Below are 13,538 nucleotides of genomic sequence, written 5' to 3' on the forward strand. Positions count from 1 at the left end.
ATATTTAGTAGCTGCATCTTGATATCTGCATCTTGATACAAATATTTTGTATCTGCATCTTGATATCTGCATCTTGATACAGATATTTTGTATCTGCATCTTGATACCTGCATCTTGATACAGATATTTTGTATCTGCATCTTGATACCTGCATCTTGATACAAATATTTAGTATCTGCATCTTGAAATCTGCATCTTGGTACAGATATTTTGCTGTGACAGTTCCACCCGAAGACGGAAGCTGCTTGTGTTGCCTCCGAAAACGTCGTGATTTTATTGTTTTCATTTTTTATTTCATTTTATTAATTTCAATTTCATTTTTTTACCTACACGGTGACTTTACCGAAAGAACTAAGAGCTCCCCCCCCCTCTCCTCCCCCCTCAACTTGCTTTTAAGGGATTACATCTTGAATCATTGCCTCACTTGATGCAGCTAATCTGGCTGTGACGCTCCCACCTGATGACGGAGACTTGTGTTGCCTCCGAAACGTCGTGATCTTTATTTTATTTTTTATTAATTTTGATGTTTTTACCTACGTGACTTTACCGAAAAAACCTAAGAATATGAATCCTTGCAGTCACGAAAGCTTCAAATCTAGAATTAAGCCCCATACAATCTCATTTTGCACAAAAGACAAAGGTTCCCCCCCCCGGTATAGCCTCAATAGGCTATCGGGGGCAAGTGCTGTTAGTAGCGAGTAGCAGCAGCAGCAGCAGCGCCTATGAAGGCCGGCACACCGCGTGACACGCAGAGGGGTGTGGGTTGTGTGGCCAGCACCACGCCCGGCCGCCTTTGTCTCCCTAGCGGCGATGTTTACACACTGCACCGCGACACCGGGTGCTCATTTAAGGCCGAGCCGACCTAGGGGAGGCCCAGGACCGCTTCAGGCAAATCGTCGCCGGTGTCGGAATCGAACTCGGGTTCGCTGCCGTGTCTCTCGTGGCGCTAACCGCGGCGCCACCGCTCCCCCGCACGCGCAGCGCCCAGGTTACACATTTGAGGCCGAGCCGACCTAGGGGAGAGCCGCCACAAACCACTGCGTCACCGCCACACACATCGACACGTACACAAACACGCAGCAAACAACGATGACGACGACGACGGCGACGACGGCTGGGACATTTGCATAACATGCGACTGCTTTGTCCACGTCTGGGCGAGGAGTTGCGCAATGGGGGGGCGAGGGGAGGAGGGAGGTGGGGGGCGGGGCTACTGTGGGCTTGGCCCCTCCCACTCTGCAGGGAGACGGACCAGGAGACCACTCCCACCTCCTCCTCCACCTCCTCCCTCCCCTCGCTCCCCTCCCTCCCCCCTCCCTCCACTACACCTCCTCCCTCCCCCCCCACCCCTCTACAGGTAGACGGACCAGGAGACCACTCCCCTTCCTCCTCCCCCTCCTCCACCTCCTCCCCCCTCCCTCCTCCCCCCTCCCTCCCCCCTCCTCCTCCACCTCCCCCCTCCCTCCTCCCCCCTCCCTCCCCCCTCCTCCACCTCCTCCCCCCTCCCTCCTCCCCCCTCCCTCCCCCCTCCTCCACCTCCTCCCCCCTCCCTCCTCCACCTCCTCCACCTCCTCCCCCCTCCTTCCTCCCCCCTCCCTCCCCCCTCCTCCACCTCCTCCCCCCTCCCTCCTCCCCCCTCCCTCCCCCCTCCTCCACCTCCTCCCCCCTCCCTCCTCCCCTCTCCCTCCCCCCTCCTCCACCTCCTCCCCCCTCCCTCCTCCCCCCTCCCCCCTCCTCCACCTCCTCCCCCCCTCCCTCCTCCCCCCTCCCCCCTCCTCCACCTCCTCCCCCCTCCCTCCTCCCCCCTCCCTCCCCCCTCCTCCACCTCCTCCCCCCTCCCTCCTCCCCCCTCCCTCCCCCCTCCTCCACCTCCTCCCCCCTCCCTCCTCCCCCCTCCCTCCCCCCTCCTCCACCTCCTCCCCCCTCCCTCCTCCCCCCTCCCTCCCCCCTCCTCCACCTCCTCCCCCCTCCCTCCTCCCCCCTCCTCCACCTCCTCCCCCCCTACCCCCTCCCCCCTCCCACTCCCTCCCCCCTCCCTCCCCCCTCCTCCACCTCCTCCCCCCTCCCTCCCCTCCTCCCCCCCTCCTCCGTCCCCTCCACCTCCCCCCGCCCCCACACCCCCCCACTACCCCCCCTCCCTCCCCCCCTCGCCCCCTCCCTCCACCACTCTACAAGTAGACGGACCAGTAGACCACGTTAAAGAAAAGGAACGACAGCGGGAAGAGAGCCCGGGCGTAGTGGTCCACCCGTTTCGCCTCCGACGGGATGATCGGCTTGGCTGGGGGCGGCTTCTTGGGGGGGCCCCCCCCGGCGCCCCCCCCGCCGGCGGCGTTGCCCCCCGCGCCGGCGGGGCCCAGGGCGGCCCCCCCCACGGGCTTGCCGTAACAGTCGTAGTTGGTGAGGTCGAAGTCACGTGGGAGGCTGCCCACGATACTGAAGTCGTGGGCACGGAGGTCGGAGCGAGACGGGAAGGCGCGGCGGGCGGCGGACTGGAGGTGGGGGGTGGGGGGCAAGTGGGGGGGGTGTGGGGGGAGGGGGTGGGGGGAGGTGGGGGGGGAAAGTGTCGGGGGAGGTGGGGGGGGGGCAGGGGCGGTTTCTTCATTAGGGCGATTGGGCGACGCACCACCAATCTCATTCAACCACAGAGTCACGCGAGCCGTCACTGTGCCTCTGGATATAGTCCAATCAGCGTCATGTCACGTTCTGTGGAGTACCGCCTCTTTTTTGGCGATTTCAACTCCGGCTGAGAATCGCCCCGAGTGTTCCCGTAGACTTACATTCTAAGATGTATTTTTTTCGAACGGCGGGCGCTGCAATGCATTCTCTATGGCTTCCGGGAGGGCTCGCCCTAACGTGCTCACGTCATCACACGTAAGCACGTTTCAGTCAACAATATTATTTGTCGCCTTATTCTTTGGTTCTTTCGGTAAAGTGACGTATAAAGATACAATAATAAATTAAATAATTGCATACGACGTTTCGATTGCAACACAAGCAATCATCATCGGGTATAATGAAATAGCGACATAAATTCTAACCAGAAAACTATAGACAGACATATAAGCAGACAGATATCACCAAGATACACACAGAGAGAGAGAGCAACACAGGTACAGAGAGGGGTGATCGTCTCTGTGGGGTGGCCTTAAATAGACAGAGGGGGGCGGAGGCAGAGAGAAGGAGGGGGGTAGAGAAAAAAATTACATGTCAATGAGTACGAAGAGACGCGTAGTGAAGTACGCAGCCTCAGAGCGAGAAAGAACACACGAAAGCTCCAAAATTAAGATAATTTGCCGCCACCTAGTGGAATCTTGAATAAAAGAAACTGAGTGGATTGTAATAATAGTGAGTATAGAAACAAACAAGATGTATCTTGGTTTTTTCGGTAAAGTCACGTAGGAGGGAAATAATAAAATAATAAAAATAAAATATCATAAAATAATTCTCACGACGTTTCGGCCACAACGCAAGCAGCCGTCCTCAGGTGAAGAGCAGGGCTGTCGAGAAGACAGAGTCTTATTTTATTATGTTTTATTTGTATTATTTGTATTATTTCCCTTCTACGTGGTGACTTTACCGAAAAAAACCAAGAAGATGAATCCCTGCAGTCAGGAAAGCTTTAAATCGAAAAATAAAAACAAGATGTATTGTAAGAGTCACTTTATTTTTCATTAATATTAAACAAGTGAAGTTGCCTTTGCATGCTTAAGCTGTTAATTTCTCCATTGCATGGGTGGACCTTATCCTTATCAATCATCCAGACATTTGCCCCCCCTGAGAGATTTTGCAGGAGCCGCCACTGTGTGGGGGAGGTGGAGGGCGGAAGGGATGGGGGCAGGAGGTGTGCCTTTTTTATGAAGTCCCATCACGAGAAACTCACTACAGTTATTTTGCTGTATATAGTGTAGTGTATAGTAGTACATAGTGTAGTGTATAGTAGTGTATAGTGTAGTGTGTAGTGTAGTGTGTAGTGTATAGTGTATAGTGTAGTGTGTAGTGTATAGTGTAGTGTATAGTGTAGTGTATAGTGTAGAGTATAGTAGTGTAGTGTATAGTATAGTGTATAGTGTAGTGTATAGTGTAGTGTGTAGTGTAGTGTATAGTGTAGTAGTGTAGTAGTGTAGTGTATAGTGTAGTGTATAGTGTAGTGTATAGTGTAGAGTATAGTAGTGTAGTGTATAGTATAGTGTATAGTGTAGTGTATAGTGTAGTGTATAGTGTGTAGTGTATAGTGTAGTGTATAGTGTAGTGTGTAGTGTAGTGTGTAGTGTAGTGTATAGTGTATAGTGTAGTGTATAGTGTAGTGTATAGTGTAGTGTATAGTGTAGTGTATAGTGTAGTGTATAGTAGTGTATAGTGTAGTGTATAGTGTAGTGTATAGTGTAGTGTGTAGTGTATAGTGTAGTGTATAGTGTAGTGTATAGTGTAGTGTATTGTGTAGTAGTGTATAGTATATAGTGTAGTGTATAGTGTAGTGTGTAGTGTAGTGTGTAGTGTATAGTGTAGTTTGTAGTGTATAGTGTAGTGCATAGTGTAGTGTATAGTGTAGTGTATGTAGTGTATAGTGTAGTGTATAGTGTAGTGTATAGTAGTGTATAGTGTAGTGTATGTAGTGTATAGTGTAGTGTATGTAGTGTATAGTGTAGTGTATAGTGTAGTGTATAGTATAGTGTATAGTGTAGTGTATAGTGTAGTGTATAGTGTAGTGTATAGTGTAGTGTATAGTGTAGTGTATAGTATAGTAGTGTAGTGTATAGTATAGTAGTGTAGTGTATAGTGTAGTGTATAGTGTAGTGTATAGTGTAGTGTATAGTGTAGTGTATAGTGTAGTATATAGTGTAGTGTATAGTGTAGTATATAGTGTAGTGTATAGTGTAGTGTATAGTGTAGTAGCGTAGTATATAGTGTAGTGTATAGTAGTGTATAGTGTAGTAGTGTATAGTAGTGTATAGTGTAGTGTATAGTGTAGTGTATAGTGTGTAGTGTATAGTGTAGTGTATAGTGTAGTGTATAGTGTGTAGTGTATAGTGTATAGTGTAGTGTATAGTGTAGTGTATAGTGTGTAGTGTATAGTGTAGTGTATAGTGTAGTGTATAGTGTAGTGTATAGTGTGTAGTGTATAGTGTAGTGTATAGTGTAGTGTATAGTGTAGTGTATAGTGTAGTAGTGTATAGTGTAGTGTATAGTGTAGTGTATAGTGTATAGTTTAGTGTATAGTGTAGTGTATAGTAGTATATAGTGTCGTGTATAGTGTAGTGTATAGTGTAGTGTATAGTGTAGTGTATAGTGTAGTGTATAGTGTAGTGTATAGTGTGTTGTATAGTGTAGTGTATAGTGTAGTATATAGTGTAGTGTATAGTGTAGTGTATAGTATAGTGTATAGTGTAGTGTATAGTGTAGTGTATAGTGTAGTGTAGAGTCTGTAGTGTATAGTGTAGTGTATAGTGTAGTGTGTAGTGTAGTGTATAGTGTAGTGTATAGTGTATAGTAGTATATAGTGTAGTGTATAGTAGTGTATAGTGTAGTGTATAGTGTAGTAGTGTATAGTAGTGTATAGTGTAGTGTATAGTGTAGTGTGTAGTGTATAGTGTAGTGTATAGTGTAGTGTATAGTGTAGTGTATAGTGTAGTGTATAGTGTAGTGTATAGTGTATAGTGTAGTGTATAGTGTAGTGTATAGTAGTATATAGTGTAGTGTATAGTGTAGTATATAGTGTAGTATATAGTGTAGTGTATAGTGTAGTGTATAGTGTAGTATATAGTGTATAGTGTAGTGTATAGTGTAGTATATAGTGTAGTATATAGTGTAGTGTATAGTGTAGTGTATAGTGTAGTATATAGTGTATAGTGTAGTGTATAGTGTATAGTGTAGTGTATAGTGTAGTGTATAGTGTAGTGTATAGTGTAGTGTATAGTATATAGTGTAGTATATAGTGTATAGTGTAGTGTATAGTGTATAGTGTAGTGTATAGTGTAGTGTATAGTGTATAGTGTAGTGTGTAGTGTATAGTGTAGTGTATAGTGTAGTGTATAGTGTAGTGTATAGTGTATAGTGTAGTGTGTAGTGTATAGTGTAGTGTATAGTGTAGTGTATAGTGTATAGTGTAGTGTATAGTGTATAGTGTAGTGTATAGTGTAGTGTATAGTGTATAGTGTAGTGTATAGTGCATAGTGTAGTGTATAGTGTATAGTGTAGTGTATAGTGTATAGTGTATAGTGTAGTGTATAGTGTATAGTGTAGTGTATAGTGTATAGTGTAGTGTATAGTGTATAGTGTAGTGTATAGTGTAGTATATAGTGTATAGTGTAGTGTATAGTGTATAGTGTAGTGTATAGTGTAGTATATAGTATATAGTGTAGTGTATAGTGTAGTGTATAGTGTAGTGTATAGTGTAGTGTATAGTGTATAGTGTAGTGTATAGTGTAGTGTATAGTGTAGTATATAGTGTATAGTGTAGTGTATAGTGTAGTGTATAGTGTAGTATATAGTGTATAGTGTAGTGTATAGTGTAGTGTATAGTGTAGTGTATAGTGTAGTGTATAGTGTATAGTGTATAGTGTAGTGTATAGTGTAGTGTATAGTGTATAGTGTAGTGTATAGTGTAGTGTATAGTGTAGTATATAGTGTATAGTGTAGTGTATAGTGTAGTGTATAGTGTAGTGTATAGTGTAGACTGCTCCCTCTGACCCGAGCGGAGTTCCCATCGGGTGTCCCGTTGGCGGGACCTCCCCGCAGCCTCCGCGTGGACACTGACCAAACCCGCTCCTCCGTCGCCCCGGGGGGCCCCCCGCAGATCGCGGGGGGCCCCGGAGGTTGCGTGGGCCCCCCCGGGAGGGGGGGCGCTGCCGAGGTAGGGGGGGCGCCCCCCACTCCGTGTGTGGGCCGAGGGCCCAGAGCCTCCATCTGCTCCTTCTTGAGCTTGGCCAGACGCTCCTTGCGGATTTTCTCGGCGGCAACGCGCTTTGGGCTGTTCACGAACACCTGGTGATGGGGACGGTGTGGTGATGGTCACCGTGGTGATGGTGGTGGTGGTGGTGATGGTGATGGTGGTGATGGTGGTGGTGGTGGTGGTGGTGGTGGTGGTGGTGGTGGTGATGGGAGACGGTGTGGTGATGGTCACCGTGGTGATGGTGGTGGTGATGGTGATGGTGGTGATGGTGGTGGTGACGGTGGTGATGGTGGTGATGGTGGTGGTGGTGATGGGAGACGGTGTGGTGATGGTCACCGTGGTGATGGTGGTGGTGATGGTGGTGGTGGTGGTCACGGTGATGGTGGTGGTGGTCACGGTGATGGTGGTGGTGGGGGTGGTGGTGATGATGGGGGGCATTGTGGTGATGGTGGTGATGGTCACCGTGGTGATGGTTGTGGTGGTGGTGATGGGGGACGGTGTGGTGATGGTCACGGTGGTGGTGATGGTGGTGGTGATGGTGGTGGTGATGGTGGTGGTGGTGGTGATGGTGGTGGTGGTGATGGTGATGGTGGTGGTGGTGATGGTGGTGGTGGTGGTGGTGGTGGTGATGGTGGTGGTGGTGGTGGTGATGGTGGTGGTGGTGACGGTGGTGGTGACGGTGGTGATGGTGGTGATGATGGTGGTGGTGATGGTGGTGACAGTCACGGTGATGGTGGTGGTGATGGTGGGGGTGGTGATGGTGGTGATGGTGGTGGTGGTGATGGTGGTGGTGGTGATGGTGGTGATAACTGTGATGGTTGTGATGGTGGGGGTGGTGATGGTGGTGATGATGGTGGTGATGATGGTGGTGATGATGGTGGTGATGATGGTGGTAATGGTGGTGGTGATGGTGGTGATGGCAGTGGTGGTGGTGGTGGTGGTGATGGTGGGGGTGGTGATGGTGGTGATGGTGGGGGTGGTGATGGTGGTGATGGTGGTGGTGGTGGTGATGGTGGTGATGATGGTGATGGTGGTGATGATGGTGATGGTCACCGTGATTGTGATGGTGGTGGTGGTGGTGATAACTGTGATGGTTGTGATGGTTGTGGTGGTGATGATGGTGGTGGTGATGGTGGTGATGGTGGTGGTGATGATGGTGGTGATGATGGTGGTGGTGATGATGGTGGTGATGATGGTGGTAATGGTGGTGGTGATGGTGGTGATGGCGGTGGTGATGATGGTGGTGATTGTCAGAGTGATGGTGGTGATGGTGATGGTGGTGATGGTGGTCACGCTGGTGACGTGGTGAGTGACGTGGTGAGCACGTGACGAGGCCCCTCACCTGCAGTGAGTGACGTGGTGAGTGACGTGGTGAGTGAGTCACATGGTGAGTCACGTGGTGAGTCACTTGGTGAGTCACGTGGTGAGTGACGTGGTGAGTGACTGAGTGACTGAGTGAGTGACGTGGTGAGTGACTGAGTGACTGAGTGAGTGAGTGACTGAGTCACGTGGTGAGTGACGTGGTGAGTCACGTGGTGAGTGACTGAGTGACTGAGTGCGAGACTGAGTAGGTGACTGAGTGAGTGACTGAGTGAGTGACTGAGTGACTGAGTGACCTAGTGAATGAGTGAGTGACTGAGTGACTGAGTGAGTGAGTGAGTGACTGAGTGAGTGACCTGCACGATGGCGAACTCGACGAGGGAGGCAAACCCGAACACGAGGCAGGCGATGAGCCAGATGTCGAGCGCCTTCACATGGTGAGTCACGTGGTGAGTGACTGAGTGAGTGACTGAGTGACTGAGTGAGTGAGTGAGTGACTGACTGAGTGAGTGAGTGACTGAGTGACTGAATGAGTGAGTGAGTGAGTGACTGAGTGACTGAGTGACTGAGTGAGTGACTGAGTGACTGAGTGAGTGACTGAGTGAGTGACTGAGTGACTGAGTGAGTGACCTGCACGATGGCGAACTCGACGAGGGAGGCGAATCCGAACACGAGGCAGGCGATGAGCCAGATGTCGAGCGCCTTCATGTGGTGAGTCACGTGGTGAGTCACGTGGTGAGTCACGTGGTGAGTCACGTGGTGAGTGACTGAGTGAGTGACTGAGTGACTGAGTGAGTGACTGAGTGACTGAGTGAGTGACTGACTGAGTGACTGAGTGAGTGACTGAGTGACTGAGTGAGTGACTGAGTGACTGAGTGAGTGACTGACTGAGTGACTGAGTGAGTGACTGAGTGAGTGACTGAGTGAGTGACTGAGTGACTGAGTGACTGAGTGAGTGACTGACTGAGTGACTGAGTGAGCGACTGAGTGAGTGACTGAGTGAGTGACTGAGTGACTGACTGAGTGACTGAGTGAGTGACTGACTGACTGAGTGACGTGGTGAGTGACTGATTGAGTGACTGAGTGAGTGACTGAGTGAGTGACTGACTGAATGACTGAGTGACTGAGTGAGTGACTGAGTGAGTGACTGAGTGAGTGACTGAGTGAGTGACTGAGTGACTGAGTGACTGAGTGAGTGAGTGACTGACTGAGTGACTGAGTGAGTTACTGACTGAGTGAGTGACTGAGTGACTGACTGAGTGAGTGACGTGGTGAGTGACTGAGTGAGTGAGTAACTGAGTGAGTGACTGAGTGAGTGACGTGGTGAGTGACTGAGTGACTGAGTGAGTGACTGAGTGAGTGAGTGAGTGAGTGACTGAGTGAATGACGTGGTGAGTGACGTGGTGAGTGACTAAGTGACTGAGTGAGTGACTGAATGACTGAGTGACGTGGTGAGTGACATGGTGAGTCACGTGGTGAGTGACTGAGTGACTGAGTGAGTGACTGAGTGAGTGACTGAGTGACTGAGTGAGTGACTGAGTGAGTGACTGAGTGACTGAGTGACTGAGTGAGTGAGTGACGTGGTGAGTGACTGAGTGAGTGAGTGACTGAGTGAGTGACTGAGTGAGTGAGTGACTGAGTGAGTGAGTGACTGAGTGAGTGAGTGACTGAGTGAGTGACTGAGTGAGTGACTGAGTGACTGAGTGAGTGACTGAGTGACTGACTGAGTGAGTGACTGAGTGAGTGACTGAGTGAGTGACCTGCACAATGGCGATCTCGACGAGGGAGGCGAACCCGAACACGAGGCAGGCGATGAGCCAGATGTCGAGCGCCTTCACGTGGTGAGTCACATGGTGAGTGACTGAGTGAGTGACTGAGTGACTGACTGAGTGAGTGACTGAGTGAGTGAGTGAGTGAGTGAGTGAGTGAGTGAGTGAGTGAGTGAGTGAGTGACTGAGTGACGTGGTGAGTGACTGATTGAGTGACTGAGTGAGTGACTGAGTGAGTGACTGAGTGACTGAGTGAGTGACTGACTGAGTGACTGAGTGACTGAGTGACTGACTGAGTGACTGAGTGAGTGACTGACTGAGTGAGTGACTGAGTGAGTGACTGAGTGGGTGAGTGAGTGACATGGTGAGTTACTGAGTGACTGAGTGAGTGAGTGAGTGAGTGACTGAGTGACTGAGTGAGTGACTGAGTGACTGAGTGAGTGACTGACTGAGTGACTAAGTGACTGACTGAGTGACTGAGTGACTGAGTGACTGAGTGACTGACTTAGTCACGTGGTGAGTGACTGAGTGAGTGACTGAGTGACTGACTGAGTGACTGAGTGAGTGACTAACTGAGTGAGTGACTGAGTGAGTGAGTGACTGAGTGACTGAGTGAGTGACTGAGTGACTGAGTGAGTGACTGATGAACTGAGTGAGTGACTGAGTGAGTCACATGGTGAGTGACTGAGTGAGTGACTGAGTGAGTGACTGACTGAGTGACTGAGTGACTGACTGAGTGACTGAGTGACTGAGTGACTGAGTGAGTGACTGACTGAGTGACTGACTGAGTGACTTAGTCACGTGGTGAGTGACTGAGTGAGTGACTGAGTGAGTGACTGAGTGAGTGACTAACTGAGTGAGTGACTGAGTGAGTGAGTGAGTGACTGAGTGACTGAGTGAGTGACTGAGTGAGTGACTGACTGAGTGACTGACTGAGTGACTGAGTGACTGAGTGAGTGACTGAGTGAGTGACCTGCACGATGGCGAACTCGACGAGGGAGGCGAACCCGAACACGAGGCAGGCGATGAGCCAGATGTCGAGCGCCTTCACATGGTGAGTCACATGGTGAGTGACTGAGTGACTGACTGACCGAGTGAGTGACTGAGTGAGTGACTGAGTGACTGAGTGAGTGACTGACTGAGTGACTGAGTGAGTGAGTGACTGAGTGACTTAGTGACTGAGTGAGTGAATGAGTGACTGAGTGAGTGACTGACTGAGTGAGTGAGTGAGTGAGTGAGTGAGTGAGTGACTGAGTGACTGAGTGAGTGACTGAGTGACTGACTGAGTGAGTGACTGAGTGAGTGACTGACTGACTGAGTGACGTGGTGAGTGACTGATTGAGTGACTGAGTGACTGACTGAGTGACTGAGTGACTGAGTGAGTGACTGAGTGACTGAGTGACTGAGTGACTGAGTGAGTGAGTGACTGACTGAGTGACTGAGTGAGTTACTGACTGAGTGAGTGACTGAGTAACTGACTGAGTGAGTGACGTGGTGAGTGACTGAGTGAGTTACTGAGTGAGTGACTGAGTGAGTGACGTGGTGAGTGACTGAGTGACTGAGTGAGTGACTGAGTGACTGAGTGAGGGAGTGACTGAGTGAATGACGTGGTGAGTGACGTGGTGAGTGACTAAGTGACTGAGTGAGTGACTGAGTGACTGAGTGAGTGACTGAGTGAGTGACTGAGTGAGTGACTGAGTGAGTGACTGAGTGACTGAGTGAGTGACTGAGTGACTGAGTGAGTGACTGGGTGACTGAGTGAGTGACTGAGTGAGTGACTGAGTGACTGACCTAGTGAATGAGTGAGTGACTGAGTGACTGAGTGAGTGACTGAGTGAGTGACTGAGTGAGTGACTGAGTGAGTGACCTGCACAATGGCGAACTCGACGAGGGAGGCGAACCCGAACACGAGGCAGGCGATGAGCCAGATGTCGAGCGCCTTCACGTGGTGAGTCACGTGGTGAGTGACTGAGTGAGTGACTGAGTGAGTGACTGAGTGAGTGACTGAGTGAGTGACCTGCACAATGGCGAACTCGACGAGGGAGGCGAACCAGAACACGAGGCAGGCGATGAGCCAGATGTCGAGCGCCTTCACGTGGTGAGTCACGTGGTGAGTGACTGAGTGACTGACTGAGTGAGTGACTGAGTGAGTGACTGAGTGACTGAGTGAGTGACTGAGTGAGTGACTGACTGAGTGACTGACTGAATGACTGACTGACCGAGTGAGTGACTGAGTGAGTGAGTGACTGACTGAGTGAGTGACTGAGTGAGTGACTGAGTAACTGAGTGAGTGACTGAGTGAGTGACTGAGTGACTGAGTGAGTGACCTGCACGATGGCGAACTCGACGAGGGAGGCGATGAGCCAGATGTCGAGCGCCTTCACATGGTGAGTCACATGGTGAGTGACTGAGTGACTGACTGACCGAGTGAGTGACTGAGTGAGTGACTGAGTGACTGAGTGAGTGACTGACTGAGTGACTGAGTGACTGAGTGAGTGAGTGAGTGACTGAGTGAGTGAGTGACTGAGTGAATGAGTCACGTGGTGAGTGACTGAGTGAGTGACCTGCACAATGGCGAACTCGACGAGGGAGGCGAACCCGAACACGAGGCAGGCGATGAGCCAGATGTCGAGCGCCTTCACGTGGTGAGTCACGTGGTGAGTTACTGAGGGAGTGACTGAGTGAGTGACTGAGTGAGTGACTGACTGAATGAGTGAGTGAGTGACTGAGTGAGTGAGTGAGTGAGTGAGTGAGTGAGTGAGTGACTGAGTGAGTGACTGAGTGACTGACTGAGTGACTGAGTGAGTGACTGAGTGAGTGACTGAGTGAGTGACTGACTGAATGAGTGACTGAGTGAGTGAGTGAGTGACTGAGTGACTGAGTGAGTGACTGAGTGACTGAGTGAGTGACTGAGTGAGTGACCTGCACGATGGCGAACTCGACGAGGGAGGCGAACCCGAACACGAGGCAGGCGATGAGCCAGATGTCGAGCGCCTTCACGTGGTGAGTCACGTGGTGAGTTACTGAGTGAGTGACTGAGTGAGTGACTGAGTGAGTGACTGAGTGAGTGACTGAGTGAGTGACCTGCACAATGGCGAACTCGACGAGGGAGGCGAACCCGAACACGAGGCAGGCGATGAGCCAGATGTCGAGCGCCTTCACGTGGTGAGTCACGTGGTGAGTTACTGAGTGAGTGACTGAGTGAGTGACTGAGTGAGTGACTGAGTGAGTGACTGAGTGAGTGACTGAGTGAGTGACCTGCACAATGGCGAACTCGACGAGGGAGGCGAACCCGAACACGAGGCAGGCGATGAGCCAGATGTCGAGCGCCTTCACGTACGACACTTTGGGCAGCTCGGCGGCCAGAGACATCGCCTGGGACGCCAGCGACAGCACCGACAGGATGCCTGCAGCATCATCATCAGCAGCATCATCATCAGCAGTGTCATCATCATCATCATCAGCAGTGTCATCATCATGATCAGCAGAAGTGTCATCATCAGCATCATCATCAGCAGCAGCAGCAGTGGCATTATCAGGAGGTAGAGGAGGAGGAGGTA

At 50.4% G+C, this 13,538-nt stretch overlaps 1 protein-coding gene across 1 annotated transcript in view; it reads right to left on the reverse strand.

Annotated features, from left to right (window-relative positions):
- Positions 1-2,154: 2,154 nt before the first annotated feature.
- Positions 2,155-13,538, reverse strand: part of LOC144953264 (glycine receptor subunit beta-like) — a 48,881-nt gene continuing 37,497 nt past the window's right edge. Inside the window, exons 9-13 of the mRNA XM_078883834.1 lie at positions 13,237-13,385; positions 12,543-12,614; positions 11,846-11,995; positions 6,688-6,981; positions 2,155-2,489 (exon numbers count right to left, since the gene is read on the reverse strand). Coding sequence (XP_078739960.1) covers positions 2,169-2,489; positions 6,688-6,981; positions 11,846-11,995; positions 12,543-12,614; positions 13,237-13,385 — 986 coding nt within the window. The 3' untranslated portion in view covers positions 2,155-2,168. The remainder of the gene's footprint in view (positions 2,490-6,687; positions 6,982-11,845; positions 11,996-12,542; positions 12,615-13,236; positions 13,386-13,538) is intronic.

The sequence above is a fragment of the Lampetra fluviatilis genome, chromosome 73 (genome assembly GCF_964198595.1).
Source record: "Lampetra fluviatilis chromosome 73, kcLamFluv1.1, whole genome shotgun sequence".
Taxonomy (NCBI): domain Eukaryota; kingdom Metazoa; phylum Chordata; class Hyperoartia; order Petromyzontiformes; family Petromyzontidae; genus Lampetra; species Lampetra fluviatilis.